Genomic DNA, 25,548 nt, shown 5'->3' with positions numbered 1-25,548 from the left:
AGCTCTTCTGCCCATTTTTTGACTGGATTATTTTCTTTGTTGTTGTTGAGTCTCATCAGCTCTTTGCAGATTTTTGTGATCAGTCCTTTATCATTAGTGTTGGGTGCAAAAATGTTCTCCCAGTTGGTGGGGTTTCTCTTTGTTTTTGTTATTGTCTCTTTTGCTGTGCAAAAGCTCTTTAATTTGATGTAGTCCCAGCTGTTTATCTTTGCCTTCACTATCACTGCTTTGGGTGATGTGTCTATAAAGATGTCTTTGATATGCAAATCACGTAGTGTTTCGCCTACATTTCCTTCTATATATTTTATGGTTTCAGGTCTTATGTCTAGTTCTTTAATCCATTTTGAGTTGATTTTTGTGTATGGTGTGAGGTGGTGGTCAAGCTTCATTCTTTTGCATGTAGCGACCCAGTTTTCCCAGCACCATTTATTGAACAAACTTTCTTTGCTCCAATGCATATTCTTTGCTCCTTTGTCAAAGATTAGTTGACCATAAATCTGTGGGTTTATTTCTGGATTTTCTATTCGATTCCATTGGTCTGTATGTCTGTTCTTGTTCCAATACCATGCAGTTTTGATGATTATGGCTTTGTAGTATAGTTTGAAGTCTGGGAGTCTGATGCCTCCATTCCCTTCTTTAGACATGTCTTTTTCTTGCCCAGTTGCTCTGTATAGAATTTCTAGCACTGTGTTGACTGGAAGTGTCAAAAATGGGCATCTAATTTCTGGTCTTAGAGTAAAAGCTTTATCTTTTATTGAGTATCATATTAACAGCTTTTCACACATGGACTTTATGATGTTAATGTAGTTCCATCTATTCGTAGTTTGTTTATAGTATTAGGGCAATGCTGGCCTCAAAATGTTTTAGATGTTCCCCTCACTGAGTTTTGGGATTATTCGAGGATAATTAATGATAATTCTTTTCATGTTTGGTAGACTTCAGTGAAGGCATCTGGCCCTGAACTTTACTTTGTTGGGTGTGGGTGGGTTTGACTGCTGACCTAATCTTACTCTAGCTGTTATTTCTCTTTCTTAGTAGATTGTGTTTCTAGGGATTTGTCTATTTTATCTAAGTTACCCAATTTTTTTTATCATACTGGTGTTCATAGTACTCATAATCCTTTATATTTCTTTAAGATTAGTAGTATTCCTTTCATCATTTTAGTACAATTATTCTCTTTTTCTTAATCTAAATGTTCATCAGTTTTGTTCATCTTCTTGATGAACCAACAGTTGCTTTTTTTCTGTTTATTTCTGCTCTCATCATTTTTCTGCTAGCTCTGGCTTTCAGTTTGTTCTTTTTGTAGTTCCTTAAAAGATATAAAGTTAGATTGTTGATATGAGAGCTTTTAGAAATGTGTTTACAGGTATAAATTTCAGAACTGGTTGTTGCATTCCATACATTTTGTTATGTTTTCATTTGTGTCAGGGTACTTTCTAAATTCCCTTGTTTTTTCTTCTTGGATGCATTGGTTATTTAAGAATGTGCTATATATAATTTCTGCATATTTGTGAATTTTCCAGCTTGCGCTATCAATTTCTAGTTTCATTCCATTGTGATCAGAAAGATACGTGATTTTGATCTTTTTTAATTTATTAAGACTTTTTGCGATCTTAGGTATGGTTCAACCCAAAGAATGTTCTATGTATACTTGAGAAAAATATGTATTCTGCTCTTGTTGGGTGATGTGTTGTTGGGTGATAGGTGGTATTTTTTTTTTCTTGCATTACTTAAAATATATACTCCCACTGCCTTCTGGCTTGCAAGGTTTCTGCTGAGATTAGCGTCCTAGAGCAGAGGGAAAAAAGTAAAGTACTATATAATTTTGGAGGGCATTAGATGAACCACTGCTTTCAAATATTTTCCTTGCCCACCTACATGCTACTGTTCTCTCAGGCAGAAGAAATTGTGAAATCAAGCTCCATGTTGCGTCTTTAGACGTATCAGCGACAGTCACTGTGCGGTCTGGAGTCGTGTGAATGCATGTTACCTGTGTGTGAAAGGATCGCTGAGATACTAGAGAAGCCCAAAGAGAATTGCCTAGTATAGTCATGAGCTAGAAATGTTGCAAAAATGCATGGATTCCTGTAGAGTTGTCTTGGATTGGCTTACTTTGGTACCATTATGCTATAGACGTATACTTCTATGTTCATCAATTTCAAAGATGGGCTATGTCACAGAATTTCCTTAATGTCTTGTTCAACACATAAATGTGAATATTTAACCAAAATTTGGAGGTAATCGTTTTTAACAGAGTTTACCATGTAGTAGTTTTGTTTTGTTTTTTTTTTAAACATTCTTGGAGCTTTAAAGCAGAATTTGACTACTAAGGCTATAAGAACTGTGCTGGGCCCCCATGGCATGGGCAAGCTCTTTGTGAATGGCAGAGGTAAAGCAGCGGTTTCTAATTTCTAATTTTCAATTTTGAAACTCCTTTGATGTCATCCATCCTGCAGCAAAGACCTCAGGAAACACTGACAAATCCCAAATGTGGAGGTCAGTGATGGCACCACCTCAGTGACTACTGTCTGCAGAATTTCTGAAGCAGGTGGAAACATGAGCAGGAAAGTTTAAACCCACAACCTCCAAACTTTGTGCGCTGCCACCCAGTTGGCATTTAACAAGATCAAAGCAGTTGCTGTGACTGAAGGAAGACAAAGCAGAGAAAGCTACTGGAAAAGTGTGCCACGACTGCGCTGAGCTCCAAGCTGATTTCCTAGCAGAAAACAATTGCTAAGATGCTAGTGGATGCAGTCATATGGTTGATTTGCTGAAGCTTAAAACTATTAAAATCAAGAAAGTGCAAGGTGGAATCTTTGAGGTAGCTGGTAGCTGGCATCACATTCAAAAAGACTTTAATACACTGGGTTTGAATTGCAACCCCCAAAAGTACAATAATCCAATGGTTACCCTTTTAATATTAAGTTCAAACTGAGAAAGATAAAGCTGAAGACCGAGTCCACATAGTCAAGGATTATTGATACATTATTATTATTAAGGTACATTATGACAAGTTAGAGTAGATGTATCATTTTGAAGCCTGCTGGTCTTATCCAAACTCCCCTTAGGGTTATGGCCACCCAGTACTTTGCTGACAGGGACATGTTCTGTGCTGAAGGATCTGAAGACAATAATTATGACATGTAGAGGTTCAATCCAGACCAGTGTGAATACTGTTAGCAGAGGTGCCTTGCCACTGCCAGGTCTTTGAAGAAACCCAAGAGGCAAGAGGTGCAGTTAATTCACTGACTGCAGACTTGCATCATCAACCTATGGAGGAAAGAACTGGCCATGCATGATGGCGTCAAGTAGAGTGACTGGCGGTGAGGCCACTGAGGTGCAGCTCCCTACGTACCTGTGGGATTATTCAAGGACTACTCCAGGGAAACAGCAGCTGTTGGTTGTGGCATTCTGCGGTCTTGGAAATGATCCCATTCCGGCTCCATGACTATGCTGGCTTTGATATCACAAGCTGCAGATTTGGCATGCCCAAGGAGGCACGCGGTATGGGGTGGACATCAACAAGGACATTGCTGACAACTTTGAGGCCTTTATGTGAGAGCTGGCCATGGTGCAGATCAATGCCATGACTGCAGCCTGTGTGGCGCGTGCCTTATGTCAGTAGCTGAAACCATCAAGTACTCTTGCTCAAGAGTAGCTGCTGGCTGGGACTGAAGTGGTGATTTACCCCCAAGATTGTGGCCACCCCCACTGAGAGGCACCGGCCCTCACAAGAGGGGCTGGCTGCAGGGTGTGTTTACTCTCCTTAGTTGTTAATTTTTATTACAAGGAAGGGTAGTAATTGGCCTCTGTTCTCACTGGAGGTTATTTGATTACAATTTAAGACTGGAGGGTAAAACAGGCTGTGTACATGGATTGTAAACTGTGGCAGGAGCAACTAGTTAAACTGGGGCAGTTAGAATCTATTCCCAAAGGCTAGCTCTGTCCTTAAACCTGAGGGTGGGGACCTAGTTCTTCCCATGATGTAACTGCAGTTAAGAATGCAAGAAAGGAGAGTCATAGTTCTTGGGCCTATGTGACTAAAGAGTGAGGGCTCTAAGTAAAACAGTGAATGAATTTTTTATGATAATGGCAGGTTTAAGAGGCAGTATAAAGACACCTGGAGAGGTGTAATTCTTCTTACATGCTTTTTGAGCAGGAAGTTACATTATTTTGTCTAGAGGTGTTTTCCCAGACCAGCTCTATGCGAGACTGGCAGAGGTCAGGACACATTCTTCTTTTGAGGAGTTTACATAGTAATTAACCAATGCAGTCCTGTAGCCCTTCCAAGTTGGCCTCTTCTGAAACCCATGTCAGGAGGAGGTGTAGCTCAAATGGGCTGTCAGCTCCCAGGGGCCAGGGATCAGGCCCATCGGGCTGTCTCTGTTCAGCTTGAGCTGAACTGATACATGCACTTCACATTTTTACATTGATAGTACTTAATTCTGAGATAATATTTCCCCTTTTTTAAAGAAGAAGAAAATGGCACAAAGAAAATAAGGTGCCACCTACCTTCTGACTGGCAGAGCCAGAATTCAAGTTCAGGTGTACAAGTTCCAGATCCTGTGTGCTTTTGCGCCCACCTTATCAGTTTTCCATAGGAAATGTGCGATGGCTTTTTATTGTGATGGCTTATCATGCATTGGCTTTTATTTTCTGAGTGTTTCTAATTAGTGCTATTCTGTTTTTTATTGAGGAAATTAGAAAACCATGAGGTGGGTAATGCCATTAAAAAGGGTTTCTTGAGAAATAATGTTCAATCTGAAATTTAAAGGGTCATCAAATACACTACAATACAAATACAATAGAATTTTAGCATAATCCTAGTAAGCTCAGAGCAGAATCAATTCAACAAAATTGATCTCATGTCAGCCAATTTTCTTTTTAAAAGCATTTTAAAGTAAAAATACTAAACTTTGTAAGTCAATCGCACAGCACAGATGGCATTATAAGGACTGTTCTATACATTCTCTACCAAAAAACAAGGCTAGGAGTGGCTCTGTGCCTACTAGATTAATTAGGTTAATGATCCTGTTTAAGTTTTACAGAAAATCATCATTACCTTTCTTTTAGCAGCTCATTATTTAATTAGACTCTTTGTAGGAAAGTGGGAACACCAACTTGTAAGAGTAAATTCCATTGGTGAGCGCACACAGTGGCGGTGGTCCTGGAGCTACGGAACAGCTTTGGTTTTGCACAGAATTTGGGTCCGCAGCTTTCCGGTCTGCCTTGCGCTGCTCTGTGGTAGATCTCGCCTTCTTGGCACCGGGGCTGACGCTGCTGCTGCTTGAAGTAAGCATCAGTGACATTTTGGCATTTTCATACCAGGGATATGAATTTTGGTGGAGGTGGCGATGACAATTTCTAGTGTGCCCTAAGCAGACACACTCGACGGAGGGACAGTGGTCCAGCCACAGGTAGCAAGCCGCTGCCCTGCTGCTCCAAGAAAATTACCCTTGTGCCTCTGCGCTGCCGGGCTAGGACAGCCAGGATGGTCCCGGGAGTGATGCACCTCACGATCTTCTCACGAGGGGCTTGTCCCCGAGTCTCAGCAGCTCTCGAGCTACATCGTCAGTGGAGAAGGTCAGGCGTTCTGCCAAGCTCAGCCGCCTGTGCACGGCCATTCTTGCCGCCAGCTGGTCTTGCGACAGTAGCAAGAACTTTCTCATTTTTCTTTTCAATCCTGGATTTAGCTGCTTGTCCCTGACCTGTGTGGGGTCTATGACAAGTCGGGAATATCTGCAGAGTCCTCTCCCTGGGACGGGCTTTCGGCTACGGTGTCCTTCTTGGGCTTCTTACCCTCGCCACCGGCATCAGCTCTCTTGGCTTCGGGTTTCTTCACTTCAGCAGCTGCCTCCTCAGCTTTTTCACCTGTCATGTTGCCAGATGGGAAAGGGAGCTAAGGCCCCAGTGTCTAGTCTATCACATCGTCACCCCTCAATAACAAAGGATGTGTTCTCATTTAGACAACTGCTCAAAGTCACTCAGTTAATAGGAAGCCATCGGGTACCTGAAGTAGGTTCTGCCTCCAAAGCTTTCAGTTATGCTATAGAGTTTCCTGAGAGAAATCACATGCTTAGTTTTTGTATCATCTGTAGCTGCTGTTAAAGTTGTTACTTTGTTAAACTTATACCATCTGAAATGAACATCTGTGTCCCTTCTTTTCCAGACTGTGCTGACACAGCTTGACAGCCACACCTTGAATAATAAATGGAAGACTTCAGGACATTGATCAAGCTAATATTCTAGTGAAGAGCCTCAGTGGGTCATGCTGAGTAAGAGATAAGGTGCAGCCGAACTGGTAAATAGTGTGGTGATGACCTTCAGATATCACATGCATTGATTTTTGTCAGGGCTAAGGATTCTGGTGAAAAGTCTTGAACTTTGTCCATTGTTGGGTTTGATTATTAATAGGACGATGGACTGGAGGGGCCAACTTGCAGAGATTATGGGAGCCTGGAAAGAAAATTCACCTTAAGAGAATGACCAGTCTGACAGAGCAAGCCCCATCTTCCCAAGTAGATGAATGTTGGAGGCAAACTAGTCTCAGGTATGTCCTGACCCAGCCAAGTTGGAGGTAGGTTGCACCTTGGGGGAAAAGAGAGTTGTATTTGTGAACCGAAAGCTGTGTCAGTAGATGCTGTAACGGTGGAATTGAGTCCCACACATCTGCACCCAGAAGGACTGTTCTCACCTCACAAGCATAAGTGTCCAGCATTGAAGCACAGTGGTGGCCCGGATCCACTGGCATGGCCTCTAGAACCCTGGAGTTGCAGCTCCGCTGACCAGAGAGCCTCAAGAGTGGTGACAGAAGTGGACCTCCTGGCCTGGGGGCTGGTCTGTGGAACTGTGAGGGCTTGAAGTTGCAAAAGCTTCAGCAACCAGAGCAGCCCATTTAGGGTCATGTGCACACCTTGAAGATCCCTAAAAATACTTGGGAAAGATTTTTTGCAGGTGATGACTCAAAGCCATGACATGCAGATATTAAGATAAAAAAACTTAATTTATACTCATGACCGACTTAAGACCAGGCAAGTTTTCCTTTCTGCTCCATTGTGAAATAGGTAAATGGACGGGATTTTTAAGACGCGCTATAAAGAAAGCAAGCAGTGAGTGCTTGCGTTGTCATTAAGGAATGGTTGCGCATGGCCCATAGTCTGCGCGCCACTGCTTTCCACATCACTGTGCCCACCGGCCGCCTCTCTGTTCCTCGCGCCCACACAGCATGTTCTCTCCTCGGGTATCCTGGGTTTGGCCCGTCCCTCAATCTGGAGCACACGCCCAAGCCCTGTTTCCTCAGATGCCCCACACACTCACCTCCTTTGCTTCCTTCTGGCCTCTGTCCAAACATCACCTTATCCGTGAGGCTTTTCCTGCCGCCTTCAGGACACTGGGAAGGCCAATACCAGTGGCTGCTTATATAAGAAAGCAACACCCACTTCTTGCTTTATGCTCTTTCTCTTGAAGTGCTGCTGTGTATTTACTTGTTTGTTTATTGAGTGAATCTTCCTCATTAGAGGTTCCATGAGGACAGAAACTTCCTGTTTTATTCAGTTATGTATCCCCAGCAGCCAGAACAATGTTACGTAGTACACACTCAATAAATTGGGCTGAAGAATGAGGGCCTCCCCGGTGGCCCAGTGGTTGAGCACTGGGTTGCGAAGCTGCCCGCAGCCTCTGCAGCGCTGGTTCAATCCCTGGCTGCTCCCCGGCCACCGGAGGAGGGTCCCACATGGGGCGCAGACCTCTCCTGCCGCCCGCTGCTCCCCTCAGCAGTGCACTTCGGTCCTTCTGCCTGCTCTGCTCCCCGCTCTGTCTCTGGTGAATTCTTTCACCCTCCCGCGCTTCTGACTGTACCCAGTGCTTTTATAAAAACTCGCACTTCTTTTTTTATTCATTCATTCATTCAACAAACACTTGGCTGTACTAGGTACCAGGTACTGTTAATAGCAGAGCCAAAGATGAAGATCACTTGTGCTCTTAAGTAGGTCACAATGTGAGGAAGGTCACAGAAAAGCAAACCTAACTATAAATGCAGTGTGGGGGTCTCATTGGGAGTGCCCTGGAGGAAACCAAGGAAAGCTTCATGGAGGAGGCAGTATTGCATTGACTCATGAAGGCTGAGGATGATTACAATTGTTAACATTTATTGAATGCTGTTAAACAACCTACAGATAGTATCATTTAATGCTGTTAGTATTGTTAAGTGCTGATACCTCCTTTATCTTAAGAAAGGACACTGGCTCAAAAAGGACCAAAGTCATAGAGGTGTCTTGGTGGAACTCAGAGCAAACTTGGTTCTTTCTGGTTCTTTATCTCAAATTTTGTGACCATGTGCTGGGAGGAGAGGAGACATAGTAAGCCGAAGAAACAATGGATTCTAAGGATTCAAACTCCATAGTGTGTTTCAAGACAGGGTAGAAATTCTAGGAAAAAAATAGTGTACTTCATTTAGAAGGTAGCCTTATAGGCCATAGTTTTCATACCTGTGCCTCCTGATTTCTTTCTCTTTCCTCCTTCCAGAGTAGTTTGCTTGTTTTTATTATAATTAAGCATCTGAATATGCTTGGATATGAAGTAAAAATTCCATGATTGAAGTAGTAGGTTGGGCCACGTGGTTGTGATAGCCCAGATAGGAGAGGGTCTGAGTGAGAGGAGAAACAGCAGGTAAGATCCTGAGAGACAGAACTGCTAGAACGTGGTCCCTATTGGACTGTTAATGTTGAAGAGGAGGAGTCTGAACAGGGCGTTAGTGGAATAATGGACAGGGACAGGGCCTGCAAGAGACTCCCTAAAGAAGTGGAGAAGATGAAGAAGAAGGCCTGTTTGAAATATGTGTGACTCACTGAGTGAGGGTGATGCCAGTCCTGGTTTGGATGTGTGAGGCTAGAGCTCTGGTTGGAGACACATAACTGACAACATCAGCTACTGGGTATTTCTTTAAGTTATTGTCGAGAAAGATAAGCAATGGAAGTGGCTAGAACCTTTGGGAAGACCAGCTGTAGAAAGCTAGAGATCTCGTACTCACATCTTTGAATGTGTATTAGTCTGTTTACAGATCATTTGTTGTACAAATAACTGATAAATAGATATCTAAACCAGAGGATGTTGTGCAATGTTCTTAGTTTAAAAAACTACCTGGGGCCAAGAGGTCTCCTTGTGGTGTTTTCTTCTGTAGATGTCTGAGCCAAATTCCCCGTGCTCCCCTCCTGACCCCTCCCCACTGCCTCCCTGCCCCAGGCTCCTGGTTCTCTGGTGCAGTGTAAATTGCCTGACTCCGCTACACCCTTGTACGAACCATGGGGTGAGAGACCCCCTGGCATGTTGAGACCCCCAAGCTCAACATGCAGCCTTGTGGGCAGCCTGCAGGCCAGCTTGGTGGGCTCCAATGGCGGTGGCAGTGCCTGGTCCAGTGGCATCAGCCTGGATGATGACCAGCATCATGGCAGCCTGTGCTTTGGCTGCTTTGACCTACACCCCCACAACACTGCAGGGCTCACCACTGGCGAGAGTATACTCACCTCAGTGCAGGTTGGGTTTGGAGTATGGATCCTACTCCAGTTTTGGAGATATGCCAACCAGGTTTGAACCTGCCCTGCTCCATTCAGATACAGCAGAGCCTGCCTTCCCAGCAGAGGTATGAATCCTCAGGAACTCAGTGCAGGTCGGATTTCACCTGCTGATGGGGGTTTTGGTTTTGAAGCCATTTGGAAATGGACCCATCAGGTTTAAAAGATGGGTACCCTGAAGGGGATATAAACAGGGTTTTAGGTGGCTTCAAACACACACTCATCCAGACTCTCACTCATCCAGTCTCAAAGTCTCTTTGAGACTTTGGTGGACCTTTGAAAGCTTCATCTCAGACCTCTGACTCTCGTCCAACCCTCCTGACAGACCTTTGAGACCTTCACATCTGATCTCTGCCTCAAACCACTGCCTGACCACTGCTCCTGCCTCCAACCTGTCTCTGATATCATCTGCTTACTGGCACCATTCGTCTGTGCATGGTGCATCTCTAAGAGCTGTAACACTGGTGGCTGATCTCACCACCTGCTTACCAGCGCCTACCAGCACTGCTGACCTGACCGGCCCTGCTGGCCTGTGCCTAGCCACCCCTAGGGCTGTCCACCACTTCTGACTCTCTAGCACCACTGCCTGACCACTGCCCCTACTGCCAGCACATAGGACACCACCTCCTGGTGCTATTGCATCTGGTGCTGCCCAGCCTGGCCTTCAGATTTCTGCTGCCCTACTGTGGTGCTACAGAGGTATCACCTGAGACTACCTCCAACTGCCACTGAGAGTTGGGTTCTGGTCTACCATGTATCAATGTGCCACCAGCACATGCGCTTGCTGTCTAAGAGATGACAGCATCTTGCAAATGCAGTCTTTGGTTTGGACTGCTGGACATTGTGGACACTATCTGGAGTAGGACAAATGGCCATTTTGGCCTTAGAAATCTTATCCTTTTTCTCATTTTCCCCATGGTAAATAAACCCCATTGTTGTTGCACCCTGAGCCTGAGTTATGCCTTACAATTGTAAGCTCACAGTTGAGGACCCACGAGCTGTGGGCTTTGCATGGTTTCAAAATGGCAAATTAGAAGTAATGCAGGGGTCTCTGTCACCCCTGACCCAGCTGATCCTTTATTTCCTAGTAGTTTCCATAGAATCACAGCCTCTGTGGCTTGCATTATCCACGAAGTGTAACTGGAAACTTGAGTACTGACTCATTTCCGCCGAGCCTTTTCTTAGCTCCCATACTCATGAGGGACTCAGTGTCCTGGGGGAACCCAGCCAGTGCCACCTAACTGTTGCCCTTGCAGGGACCCTGTGCTCTCAGAATGGTGCCTTTCCCACAGCATGCTGTTGGCAAGGATCTTGTTTGTTGACCTTTGCCAAATATCTGTGTCTACAAAGAGTAGGTTTTTCCTATACACAGGAGAAACTAGGAGCCAGGATCAAGGTAAGATGGAGCATCCTGACCACTCACAATCTTTATTAACCCGTCTTTGGTCAGCCCCATCATAGGTTCTGGTTGGGCAGGCGGGGGAAAGACTATATATTTACCCCAGGTCCCATTCCTGCTCAGATAGTCTTGGGCCACAGCGTGGTTGTAGTGAAGAAGAGAATTGGCCACTCTGCGTGGTGACCATCATCCATGGTGACCATCAGGGAACTGGGACCACTTACAGTGAAGAATGGAAGTGGCAAGACAGGGTGCTTTGGTGGTCATGTGACTCCCAAGGTCTTACTCCATTTTCTGCCACCTGTCAGCTATGTGGTCTAGAGCGAAAGTCACTGCACTCTTCTAAGTCTTTGTTATTTTCTTGAGAAGGAATTCCATGCCTAGTGCAGAGAGCGGATGGGAGAAGAATGCCCAGCACACAGTAGAGACTTAAGAATTTGGGCGACCTTATTGTGATTATTCCCCACTCATCTGTGCGTTGTCAATCTAGCCACTTAATTGAGTCCTGGATTAGGTGTTGTGTGACTTTGTAGCCCTTTCCTTCCGTCAGTAGTGACATGAGGATTATGCTCTAGAATTCTAGAGTTTCATCAAACTTCGTCTCAAATCCTGGCTTTACCATCTCATTCGTTAACCTTTTAACTTTACAAAAGTAGTTTTCCTAATGGGTCCCTGTGTAGATAACAATGGCACCCCTATTGTAGACATATTGTTACAAAAAAGATTTGATCATGCATGAGAACTACTCGGTACAAGTATTTATTATAGGTACTTATCCTAACAATGAACACTTACCCCTGCCTGAAATATTTGACAAACCTTAAGATAATTTTCATAGGCCTCTCAATATCTATAATGGTAAGAAACTTGAAAGAAAAGAAAGCAGATTTGGAGGATGAACGAGTTCTTCAAAGCCAATCTGATTGACGTGGCTGTTGGACCACAATTATTACTTTTCTGCTCAAAAACAGTGTATTTCTAGTAACTTATGAAGATATATCCAGAAGAGACCTTCCTGCAGTTAGGACAGCACCTGACATACAGGGGATGGGAAAGATCACACAGCTTCTGGGGCATCATTTCGTTCAGCCCCTATTCCTCCCCTATGTGGTTTTGCACTATTTACTTTTTAATTGGAAAGCACAACCTGCCCTTGGTTAAAAAAGAAACAGCTCAAAGGCTTAGTGAAAGCTCCTCTTGCCACACAGAAGCAATCATGGTTTCCATTGTCTCACTTGAACACATGAAGCAGTATATGACCCCCTTTTAGAAAAGTAGATATGGCCCAGCATGCAAGTTATTCACCACCTTTCTCCTCCTACTCCCCAGAGACTTCCAGTGAAGCTCACTGAGGGGATGACTTTCAGGAATCGCTCTGCACAGAGAGACACATGGTAGTTGAGACTTGCCCAAGGCCCTTGGAACTCCTCAGATTCTTAAATGCCACGTGCACCCTGACCTTTGTGTTTGCCAGCTCTCACTTTAAAATCACTTTCTTTTCACTTGCTCAGCCACCAGTAGTTGTTAGGTTTCTTTTGGAGGGTGAAGAGAGGGAGGAGAGAAGAGAGGAATATAGGAGGGGGGCAGAAAGCAGAAAGGAGGAGAGGACCTTGCACTCATGGTTATCTGGGGGCTATGGGCTGGAGCTATGTCCCCCTCCAAATTCATATGTTAAAGACCTAATAGAACAGGGTGGTCCCCAGGAAAAGGGGAGGCTCCCTGCCCCACCCATGGGAGGGTGGAGCTGACCAGGGAGGAGGAAGAAGCAGGAGAGGAGACTGGGAGAAGGAAGGAAAAGAGATGGGGGGCAACAAGGAGACCTGGAGGAGCACGTGGAGCAGAGAGACATAAGAAGATGTGCTTGCTTCTTGGTCCTGGATGGGGTGACACAGATGTGGGGGAGACCCATGGGGAGGTGACGATGGCAGCTTTTGTCTTGATTTTGATTTTGCTCCTTCTGTCCCAGACATGCTGGGCCCCTTCTGCCCCTTTCCTATCGTCCCCACCAGCAGGCCAACCATGTTGGCCCAAATGCCTCATGGGCATTTACCCACGAGGGAATGGGTAACTTTGGGTGCTTGATTTGGAAACTATGTTCTTTATCTTTCCCTTCTCATCTCTTCATTTCACACTGATTGTATTAAAGTTCCTTTCTGTTAAAGGTTTTATGCACTAGAGTATGTTTTGTCTTGATGTGGCAGATGGCAGAACCCATTTAGAGAGGGCAGGTTTGGGGTTTTGGGGTGCCCTTCACCCTGCCCTGCTTTCTTTTCCTAGCTATTATTTATAATTATTATAAATAATGTTGCTATGAACACTGTAGAACATGACTCCAATATCATATTTATTTGCTGCCTTAGTCCTAGAATCAGCCATTTCTTTGGGGAGCCCTGGTTCCTTTTATTGAACAGTGGGTTTGGGTACTGGGTGTGCTTGTTGCTACCAGTGTTACTGCATCTAGGCCCTCTCAGCTGACACAGACGTGTGTGTACTAACCCATTATTTCTACATGTAACTATCTGTATCTATGTTAAGCTAAACATTAATGTGATATTTTCAACTCTAATCTATTACCATATGGATTATTTAGCCTCTTTTCCTTGTTTATTTGTACAATCCCACTCCAGCAGTGAGAAACCTGGCTTCTACCCTCTGCCATCCATATATGGCTTGATTCCAGTATACATGCACAGCAGCATCAGAATTGCTATGTTTTATTTTATTTATGTATTTTATTTATTTTCGCATACAAGAACTGGGATGTAGGCCGGGGGTGGGGGTGTGTGTGGGGCTGAGAAGAATCGCCAGAGACAGAGTGGGGAACAGAACACGCAGATTGATGAAATACACTGCTGAGGGAAGCAGTGGGCGAGACAGGAGAGGTCTGCTGTGCCATGTGGGTCAGCTCCCTGGCTGGAGATAGAATTCATGCTACAGTGACTGGTGATAGTTTAATAGCACTGAGACTTAACCTCTGCGCAACCAGGGAGGCCCTATTTTTTTTTCTTTTTTCTTTTTAAAGATTTATTTATTTTTATACAAGAACCGGGGTACAGGCCAGATGTGCAGGAGGGTGAGAGAATTCACCAGAGACAGAGTGGGGAGCAGAACAGGCAGATGGACGTAGTACACTGCTGAGGGGAGCAGCGGGCGGCAGGAGAGGTCTGCGCACCATGTGGGACCCTCGCTGGCTGGCAAGGATCAAACCTGCGCTGCAGAGGCTGCGGGCAGCTTCACAGTACGGTGCTCAACCACCCGCGCCTCCAGGGAGGCCCCCTATTTTTTTTCTTATCAAGGATTTTCTTCAAATACCCAGTGAGACTTAATTCATATTTAAAAAAAAAAAACTTATTATGGAAAATAAATAACACATACACCTCCACCAAAAAAAAAAAATTAAAAACCCACAAATATTCATCTAAATGAATTTTTGTCTAGAAGAAATGATATATTGCCAGCACCGCCAGAAGCTTGTTGTCTATCATAATACACTAATTTCCCTCCCAAACCTGCTAGTCACTGTCTTGATTAATTATAATTGTTTCTTTAAAAAATAATTTTAACACCATGCATTCATGTTCCTGTAAGTACCGGGTTCAGTTATTTTTAAACTTAAGAAAGAGGTAATAAGAATGCATTGGCAGTTTGTTGACTGGCAGGTTTGCTTTAGAGCCATGAGGCAAGAGTTAGCCTTTACTCTGGGAACACCAGAATGGGGAGGACCTAGCTGAGTTCCCAACATCTCCACTAATGCCTTAATCTACCCTTCATAGTTGACTCCTTTACTTCAGAGCAGAACCCTTCTTGGGACCATCATGTGTTACTGCCCTGCCTTATCCTCTACGGGGCACCCATCCACTTCCCCAGAGCCCTCTGCTAGGTCTTGTCTCTCTTGGGAGTTCACGGTTCTGACGTCCCACTCCTGAAGAGCATGCTGGTGAGAGGAAGGGAGAGGACGGCACAAAAAGCCAATAAAGGGTTCATCTTGCAGTTTGGAGCACCTGCTCAGTAGGACACCCAACTTTTTTGGAGTCTTACAAGGAGCAGGAATATAAACTTTCTTGCATTAATCACTTTAAATGATTTTTTAACTGGCTGGGCCCAAGAGTTGCACACCACAGATTCCAGGAGCAGAGACATGCTGGATCTTTAGACAAAGGCCTCTCCCCTAACTGTGCATGAACAGACATGACTCATCAGCTCATTTATCTGCTTCCCATCTCAAGAATTCCCTAAATCGCCAGCTTGGCTATAGGGATTTCCTCTTGCTATGGCCTATAATGGAGCCAGAAGCATTCACCCTCTTTCTAGAGGAAATCATTCATTTTTTTTCCTACCAGACCCAGAAATCTTATATTGTGTGGCACCTACCTAGTCGCAGAACAGGTGTACAGACTGACATCGCTTTTGGAGCAGCTTTGTGCTTCTGGCACCTGAAGTCACTTCCATTCGTTTCAGATCACTCACATACTTGTGGTACATTTTTGCAAGCTAGTGAGGCATTGTGAGAGACCACCAAATTACCGTGCAGTAGAGCATAGAACTACGCCACATCAAACTGAAAGGGGATGTTCCAAATTTTGAGACACTATCCTAAATTATTTTGACAATTGTCCTACTGATTGATTGTCCTACTGATTACCAATTTCTTCATCATTTGCAAAATCCTCCCTTTCTTCATCATTGTTTGTACTGAGGTTGAGGAATTTGAATTTGGGAACTGATGAAGAAAAAGTATGGCCGTGGAGAGGCAGCACAAGCACCTTACTTGAACAGCAACGTGACAGGGGAGTATGCAGAAATCCCACACAGCATCCCAGAAAGGGAGAAAAGAAAGAAAGTTCCAAGGGAAAGAAGGATTGAAGTGCTTGTTGAGTCCCTGAATCAGAGGTTTCCAAAGGGCACTTGTATTATCTTTTATATGGCTAACAGATGAAATATACAATTTCCTTGTTTACGCAAAGCAGATTGGCTCTGAATGTCTAAAAATATATTTATTTGAACTATATTTCTTTTTTTTTTCTTTTTTTTTATTAGATAATAAATTTTATTGTTATATTCCCCATACAATTGCAGCCCCCCATTCTGACCCCAATCCCTCCCCTCCCGCCCCCGCCCCCCTAAAAGTGTCTCTGGTTCATAGTTTTTTGTTGATTTTGATTTTCACTTTCTTATAGTTATTCATTTTCCTGGTCCCTTATTTAAGTTTTCTAGATTCCTGCTATGAGTGAGACCATCCGGTATTTTTCTTTTTCTTTTTGGCTTATTTCACTGAGCATGATCCCTTCCAGCGCCATCCATGTTGCTGCAAATTGCATGTGTTTATCTTTTTTGAATGCTGAGTAATATTCCATGGTATATATGTACCACATCTTCTTGATCCAGTCATCTATTTTTGGGCATTTGGGTTGTTTCCAAAGCTTAGCTATTGTAAACAGTGCTGCTATAAACATAGGGGTGCAGGTGTTCTTTGGAATTGATGTTTCTGTGTCCTTTGGGTAAATTCCTAGGAGTGGAATTGCTGGATCATATGGAAGCTCTAGGTTTAGTCGGTCCAGAAATCTCCACACAGCTTTCCACAGTGGTTGAACCAGTTTGCACTCCCACCAACAGTGCAGAAGAGTTCCTTTTTCTCCACACCCTCGCCAACATTTTTTGTTGCTAGTTTTTTTAATATGTGCCATTCTCACTGGTGTAAGATGGTATCTCATGGTAGTTTTGATTTGCATTTCCCTGATGACAAGTGATGTTGAACATTTTTTCATATGCCTGTTGGCCATTTGCATTTCCTCTTCTGAGAAGTTTCTTTTTAGCTCTTCTGCCCATTTTTTGACTGGATTGTTTTCTTTGTTGTTGTTGAGTCTAATCAGCTCTTTGCAGATTTTTGTGATCAGTCCTTTATCATTAGTGTTGGGTGCAAAAATGTTCTCCCAGTTGGTGGGGTTTCTCTTTGTTTTTGTTATTGTCTCTTTTGCTGTGCAGAAGCTCTTTAATTTGATGTAGTCCCATCTATTTATCTTCGCCTTCACTATCACTGCTTTGGGTGATGTGTCTGTAAAGATGTCTTTGATGTGCAAATCACGTAGTGTTTCGCCTATATTTCCTTCTATATATTTTATGGTTTCAGGTCTTATGTCTAGTTCTTTAATCCATTTTGAGTTGATTTTTGTGTATGGTGTGAGGTAGTGGTCAAGCTTCATTCTTTTGCATGTAGCGACCCAGTTTTCCCAGCACCATTTATTGAACAAACTTTCTTTGCTCCAATGCATAGTTTTTGCTCCTTTGTCAAAGATTAGTTGACCATAAATCTGTGGGTTTATTTCTGGATTTTCTATTCGATTCCATTGCAAGAGAAAGACATCCAAGGAATCCAAATAGGAAAAGAAGAAGTCAAACTATCACTATTTGCAGACGATATGATATTATACATAGAGAACCCCAAAAACTCCACAGAAAAGCTAATTCAACTCATCAATCAGTTCAGTAAAGTGGCAGGATACAAAATCAACACGCAAAAGTCAGTAGCCTTCCTATACACAAACAATAAATCTGAAGAAGAAGAAATCAAAAAAACCATCCCTTTCGTTATTGAAACAAAAAAAATCAAATATTTGGGAATAAATCTAACAAAAGAGGTAAAGGACCTATACACAGAAAACTATAAAACACTGTTAAAAGAAATAGAAGAAGACACAAAGAAATGGAGAGACATCCCCTGCTCATGGATTGGAAGAATAAACATTATTAAAATGGCCATCCTTCCAAAAGCAATATACAGATTCAATGCTATTCCAATCAAAATTTCAATGTCATTCTTCAAAGAAATAGAACAATTATTGATGAAATTCATATGGAATCACAAAAAACCCCGAATAGCCAAAGCTCTCCTGAAAAAAAAAGAAGGGAATGGAGGCATCACACTCCCAGACTTCAAACTCTACTACAAAGCCATAATCATTATTTGAACTATATTTCATTTGAACTATAAAATCTGAGTTTGATACCAACAGGCTTTTTAGCTAACAGGTCCCAGTTTTCTCTGAAGAAGTAAATTATACAGGGTCAATACAGAAGCTGTCTGTGGCTCAACTATATGGAGTAGCCTGGTCAGGAAACAGAAAAAAGACACAAAGCAACCATATCAGAAATGAAAAAAGAAATAGCACTGTTTTATAGATACTAAAAGGAGATGAAGGAAATATGAACAATTTGATGCCAATAAATTTGACAACTTATACAAATTCCTTAAAAAACACAAACTAGCAAGCTAACTCATAACCTGAATGGTCCTATAGCTATTTTAAAAATTGAATTGCAGCTAAAAATCTTTCCACAAGAAAATTCCATGCCAAGACATTTTTGCAAGTGAATTTTCCTGAACATTAAGGGAGAAATCTCAGTTCTCCACAAACTATCAGAAAATCAAAGAGGAAGGAACACTTGCAAACTCATTTGAGACAGCATTGTGCTAATACCAAAAGCATAAAAGAAAACTTGAAAAAAAAAAACTAAACATCACCCTTCATTAACTAAATGCAAAATTTCATATAAAAATATTAACAAATTGATTCTAACAATGTATAAGAGGATATTACATCATGACCAAGTGGAATTCATCCCAGAAGTGGAAGTGCTAGCCTTTCAAAATCAATGTAAATCACTGAATTAATAGACTGAAATAAAACAGCTATGTGATATTCTCATGGGTGCTGAGAAGCATCTGACAAAATTTAGCACCCATTCCCAGTGGAAACTCTAAGCAATCAGGAAAAAGAAGACAACATCCTCAAGCTGATAGACAATCAAATACATATAGCTGACATCCTACTTAAGGATGAAAGACTGAATGCTTTCCCCTGAGATCGACAACATGGCAAAGATACCTGTTTTATCACTTCTGTTCAACATTCTGCTAAAGGTGCCAGTCAGCAAAATAAGATTTATAAAATTTTTGTCACAGGGCTTGGAAAAGAATAATAAAATTATGTAGGAAATTTTATAGACTCTATAGAAGAGCTTTCAGAACTAGTGAGTTTAATATAATTGCAAGATATAATATCAAAATTATGCCTTTTTAAAAATTATTTTTATTTATTTATGCATATAAGAGCTGGGGTGTAGGCCAGAGGGGGGGTGGCGGTGAGAGGATTCACCAGAGACAGAGTGGGGAGCAGAACAGGCAGACTGACTGAAATACACTGCTAAGGGGAGCAGCGGGCGAGACAGGAGAGGTCGGCCGGGGATGGAACTCATGCTTCAGTGGCTGATGATAGCTTCATAGTGCTGACACTTAACCCTTCGTGCCACCAGGGAAGCCCCCCTGCCTTTTTAGGAATAAACAATTAAAAATGGAATTTTAAGAAATGCATTTTATTTTATTATTATTTTTTTTTTAAAGCTTAGGAGAATTTTTTTTTTAAAGATTTATTTATTTATTTATTTATTATTTATACAAGCATTGGGTACAGTCAGAAGCGCGGGAGGGTGAGAGAATTCACCAGAGCCAGAGCGGGGAGCAGAACAGGCAGAAGGACCGAAGTACACTGCCGAGGGGAGCAGCGGGCGGCAGGAGAGGTCTGCGCGCCATGTGGGACCCTCCTCCGGTGGCCGGGGAGCAGCCGGGGATCGAACTGGCGCTGCAGAGGCTGTGGGCAGCTTCGCAACCCAGCGCTCAACCGCTGCGCCACCGGGGAGGCCCAAGAAATGCATCTTAAAGACAGCATTGAAATTATTTAGTGTTTATGAAAAGATGAGTAAGTCTTATACATTGAAATTTAAACTGCTGGGAGAAACTAAATAAGACCTTAATAAATTGAGCGATATGCTATGTTCATGTTTCAGAAACCTCACTACTTTTAAGATACCAATTATCCCCCTAATTGATCTATAAATTTGTTGCAATGCTGACCTCAGAAAGGGAGCCAGAGCACCCAGAGACTTTTCAACTTTCCATGAGAGAACTCACAGGCCCCACTCAGAGCAGCAGAGGGTCCACAAAACCTTGCCAGCCCCAGCCTGGACAAAAAGGACCCAGATAGCACCTATCCAGATCAGCAGAAGCCTTGTGAACCAGTACAGGCCCCCATCAAGGCCTGCTTGAACCTACAAAAGCCTGTGACTTCCCATGAGGTCCCTACTGGCACTTGCACAGACTCATGAGGCCCTGGACTCACATCAGGGAGTAGCCAGAGGCCACACAACCACCTGTAAGACCCAAGCAGCAGCTCACCTGGAGACACACTGACTGGCTCCAGCAGCCCAGACGTCCACCCGGGGGAACCACAGCCAGGTAACAGCAGATGGAGACCCTGCTGAGAAACACTAAATAAGACCTTAATAAATTGAGAGATATGCTATGTTCATGTTTCTGAAGCCTTGCTTTTTTTTAAATTTTTTTTAAGATTTATTTATTTATGCAAGAACCAGGGTACAGGCCAGATTCGTGGGAGGGTGAGAGGATTCACCAGAGACAGAGCGGGGAACAGAACAGGCAGACTGATGAAACACACTGCTGAGGGGAGCAGCGGACGAGACATGAGAGGTCTGCCGCGCCATGTGGGATTCTTGCTGGCTGGCCGGGATTAAAACAGCGCTGCAGAGGCTGCGGACAGCTTCACAGCACTGCCCTCAGTCTCCTGCGCCACCAGGGAGACCCAGCCTTGCTATTTTTAAGATACCAATTATCCCCCTAATTCTTCTATAAATTTGTTGCAATATTGACCTCAGGAAGGGAGTCAGAGCACCCAGAGAACTTGCAACTTTCCATGAGAGAACTTGTTGACCCACACTCAGACCAGCGGCCTGGAAGTCCTCTGTAGCAGCCTGGTAAGCACCCAGAATGGAGGGAAAGGCAAACTCATGCCCAGCAGAAGCCCCATCTATAGCAGAGCAAACCTGAAAGCAAGTGAGGAGAAGAAAGAAAACATGGAAGAATTACTCTTGTCAGATGAAGAATTCAAAATTACCATAATTAAGAAAGTAAAAGAATTTGAACAACACAAGCAAAACTCAGAAAAAACATACCCAGAGACATACAAGAAATTGCAGAAAAGGAAAAGAATGCTATAAGAAACATAACCAACAAACAGAAGGTCAAGAGTGACACTTTAAATAAGAAAGTAAAGGAACTGGAGGATGTAAAAAGATCAATGGAGAAGTTAAAAATTCTGGAAAAAGCAGTGGAAATAGAATAAAAGATATGGAAGAATGTATCAGTTAAGATTGAAAAGATTGAAAAGAACCAAGAAAGAAAAAAGAGAGATATGAAGAAAAAGAATGAAGAAACACTTCAAGAATGATCTAATCCCAGGAGGAAAGGAAATGTCAGTCATAGTAATGCCAGAAGGAGAAGAGAGAGTGAGCAGAGAACTGAAAATCTATTCAAGGAAATAACTGAAGGAAACTTCCCCAACTTGCAGAAGGAATTGAAAATAGACATACAGGGAGCTAAAGGGACCCAAAATTATTTTAATGAAAGGAAAACTACAGGGGCCTCCCTGGTGGTCTATGGGTTAAATCTCAGTGCTACCACCGCTGCGGCCTGAGTTCAATTCCTGGCTGGGGAGCTAACCCACATATGGAACAGCAGACTTCTCCTGTCTCACCTGCTACTCCATCACAGTGTATTTCAGTAGATCTGCCTGTTCTTCTCCCCACTCTGTGTCTAGTGAATCCTCCCACCCCCTGCACCTCTGGCCTATACCCCAGTTCTTCTATGCATAAATAAATAAAATAAATCTTTTTAAAACAAGAAAGAAAGAAAGGAAACCTATAGCAAGACCCACAGCCTCCAAGAGTCTAAGACAAAGAAAAAAAAATAATGAATCTGATGAAGAAGAAACAGATAAATATAAAGGATCACTGACTAAGAACATCAGACTTCTCTGAAGAAACATTATTGGCAAAAGAAAATGGAGTGACAAATTCAAAAAAACTCTGATGGAGAGGGCGGAGCAACATGGCGGTGAGGAGACGCTGCGAGTAAGATCTCCCATTAAAAAAAGTTAATAGGGAGGAAAAGCGGCAGGTCCCAGTGAGAACTGGGACAGGGAAGATAAACGGACGACTCCAGCAAACTACCTGAAGAAGAAAGTTGCCATAAAAGAGGACTAGAAGGGAGGAAAGCGCAGAACCCTGCTCCCCTCCCCCACCCACAGAGTCGGCACTCTCCGACCAACAGAGAGGAGGGAAACAACAAACTAAAACAACCAACAAGAACAAACTACGCAGCAAGCGGGACTGTGAGTGAAAAGGAACTATTGCAGCCACCACACCCCGTGAACGTGAGCTGTGGAGAACCCTGCAGGATTCGCCGCGGCGGTGAGCGAACAGCTCCGGGCACCATTAGAGAAGAACAAAGAGACTCTGGAGACAGAGACGTGCACACAGCCCGGGCCGGCCGGTAAGCTTGTGCGGAAAAGCAGCGCGCTTGGCACGCTTGAAAAGCAAACGCGGATCAGGATCGCGGCTGCCCAGGTCCCCGCGCCTGCGACCTAGGCTTACAGGGAGACGCACGGAGGCCCTCACTGAGGTGAAAGTCCCTCACTGAGTAAGCAGGAACCAGGCGCCCAGACACAGGAGCGGGGTGCAAAAGGCGCCATTGCTGCAGTCACTGAACTGGGCTACAGCCCGCGTCCTGGACCTGAGGGCTTTGGAACTGAGACCCGGGACACGAAATTCGGAGCGTGGGTCCTCCACATCGGTGGGGCACAAGGCAGACACAGCACCCCAAAGCCATTGAGGTTTCCCCTACCATTCCTGCTCTGTTCCCTGTCCCATGGGGTGAAGAAAAACAGCCCCCCATGAACTAGGAGAGATCTCTGGCGCCACCTAGCGACCAGAAAAAAAATCACTAACACCCAGGGACCTTTCTTGAAACCTGCAGAAGGGTCCTGAAGGAACCCCTGGCCAGCTGGGAAGTTAGCCCACCCCAGGCCCCTTCAGACCAGCAGTCTGAGCAAACAGGGGGAGCGGGCACCCACAGCCAGGGCAGACTGGGCGCGCAGAAGAGTGTGCCTGAGACCGGACGCACAGGGAGTGCGTCCCGCATCACCATTTTAGAACAGGGATATTTCTTCAGGAAAGGCTGCCTGCAGAAGGCTCCCACAGGAGCCAGGGGTGAGTGGGGAAGCTCGCCCACGCCAGGCCACTTCTGGCCTGCAGTCCAAACCCAGAGGGGGAGCGGGAACCCACCGCCGGGGCAGACCAAGCGCACAGGGGTGTGTGTCCCCACATTGGCATTTTAGAACAGGGACCTTTCTTCAGCAAAGACTGCTTGAAAGTGACAGATGGCTCCTGGAGGAGCTAGAGGGGAGCAGAGAAGCTCACCCAAGATGCCGGCCAGTGTCCCAATGCATACTACAAATTAGAAAACAGACAGTAGGGAGTAGAAGAACCACAAGCAACCTAACAACTCCTCAGGAAAAAAGCACACCACAAAAAGAAAACCACCCCCCAGATTGCAACGACAGTAACTTGGAAGAACTTCTGAGCCTTCCAGAAAGAGAATTTAAAATTGCTGTGATTAAAAAAATGACAGAACTCATAAAGGAAAACAATGATCAGAAGAAGGAAACTGAGTCCCTAAAGAGGGAAAACAATGGTCAGAAGAATGAAATTGAGTCCCTAAAGAGGGAAGTAAAAGAAACGCAGGAGATCAAAGAATTAATGGAAGAACTAAAGAACTCTGGGAAAAGCAATGAAAGCAGAATAGATGAAATGGAAGAACGAGTAAGTACTCTAGAAGACACAGAAATAAAAAGAAACAAAACAGAAAAGGAAAGAGAAGTACGAAGGAAAAAGAATGAAGAAAGACTTTGGGAACTATCTGACTCCATGAGGAGAGGAAATATAAGAGTTATAGGAATTCCAGAAGGAGAGGAGAGAGATGTAGGAACAGAGAAAATATTCCAGGAGATAATTGAAGAGAACTTCCCAAACGCAAAGAAGGAGCTGAAAATTGATATACAAGAAGCAAGAAGAACACCAAACTTCCACGATGAAAGGAAAAATACAGCAAGACACATAATAGTAAAGCTCCCAAGAATCCAGGACAAGGAAAAAATAATGAAGCTGACAAGAGGGAAGAAACAGATAACATTCAAAGGAAAACCAATCAGGCTGACATCAGACTTCTCTGAAGAAACACTACGGGCAAGGAGAGAGTGGAGGGACATAGTCAATAGACTCCAAGAAAACAGATGCCAACCAAGAATACTCTATCCCGCAAAGCTCTCCTTCCTCTATGAAGAAAGAATAAAGACCTTCCCAGACAAACAGAAACTCTGGAATTTCATTACGACTAGACCCCCACTCCAAAAAATACTATAAGGAACCCTAAAGCCAGAACCTCAGAGGGACAAATAACAACGAAAGAAGGCCAAAAAAAAAAAGTTATTAAAAGAATAAATAAATAAAATCAAAGAAAGACAAACACAATGGCAAATACAGATACTAACATATCAATATTAACTCTAAATGTAAATGGACTAAACTCTTCAATAAAAAGACACAGAGTTGCAGCCTGGATTAAGAAACAAAACCCAACCTTTTGCTGTCTCCAGGAAACACATTTAGCTACAAAAGATAAAAATAGGCTCAAAGTTAAAGGATGGAAAACAATCCTACAAGCAAATGGACCAAAAAAGAAAGCAGGAACAGCTATACTTATATCAGATAAAACAGACTTCAAACTCAAAAAAATAAAAAGAGACCCCAATGGTCACTACATTATGATCAAGGGGACAATACTTCAAGAAGAAATAACACTCATTAACATATACTCACCAAACGAAGGAGCACCAAAATATATCAGACAATTGTTGTCCTCTCTGAAAACAGACATCAGAGAAAACACATACGTAGTGGGAGACTTCAACACACCACTATCAACAATGGATAGATCAACAAGACAAAAAATAAGTAAAGAAACTAAAGCTCTAAATAAGGACCTAGAGCATTTGGGCTTAACAGACATCTATAGAACACTAAACCCCCAAAAAAACGGAGTACACATTTTTCTCAAGCGCACATGGATCATTCTCCAGGATCGATCACATACTGGGGCACAAGACAAATATCAACAGATACACCAAGATTGAAATCATACCAACCATCTTTTCTGACCATGAAGGCATCAAACTAGAAATAAACCATAAAAAGAAGGCAAGGAACTTTCCTACCTCATGGAGATTAAAAATCACACTACTGGAAGACCACTGGACTAATGAGGAGATCAAAGAAGAAATTAAAAAATTCTTTGAATTGAACGACAAGGAGGACACCAATATCCTAAATGTATGGGATGCAGCAAAAGCAGTAATAAGAGGAAAATATATAGCAATAGAAGCTCACATCAAGAAACAAGAAAGAACTCAAAGAAACAACCTAATCTCGAAGCTCAAAAATCTAGAAAAAGAACAACAAACAAACCCCAAAACCAGTAGAAGAAAAGAAATAATAAAAACCAAAGCAGAAATAAATGAAATTGAAACTAAAAAACAATCCAAAAGATCAATGAAACCAAGAGCTGGTTCTTTGAAAAAAAAATCAATAAAATAGACAAACCCCTAGCCAGGCTCA

At 43.3% G+C, this 25,548-nt stretch overlaps 1 protein-coding gene across 2 annotated transcripts in view; it reads left to right on the top strand.

Annotated features, from left to right (window-relative positions):
• Positions 1 to 1,155: 1,155 nt before the first annotated feature.
• Positions 1,156 to 25,548, top strand: part of LOC119255709 (igE-binding protein-like) — a 37,248-nt gene continuing 12,855 nt past the window's right edge. For both annotated transcript variants that reach the window (XM_054699608.1, XM_054699607.1), the window contains exons 1-2: positions 1,156 to 6,301; positions 6,415 to 6,550. In XM_054699608.1, the coding sequence (XP_054555583.1) occupies positions 6,523 to 6,550 (28 nt within the window). In that variant the 5' untranslated portion in view covers positions 1,156 to 6,301; positions 6,415 to 6,522. The remainder of the gene's footprint in view (positions 6,302 to 6,414; positions 6,551 to 25,548) is intronic.

The sequence above is a fragment of the Talpa occidentalis genome, unplaced genomic scaffold (genome assembly GCF_014898055.3).
Source record: "Talpa occidentalis isolate TD23 unplaced genomic scaffold, MPIMG_talOcc4v2.1 talOcc4.3, whole genome shotgun sequence".
NCBI lineage: Eukaryota > Metazoa > Chordata > Mammalia > Eulipotyphla > Talpidae > Talpa > Talpa occidentalis.
This window is presented reverse-complemented; position numbering and strand designations above follow the sequence as displayed.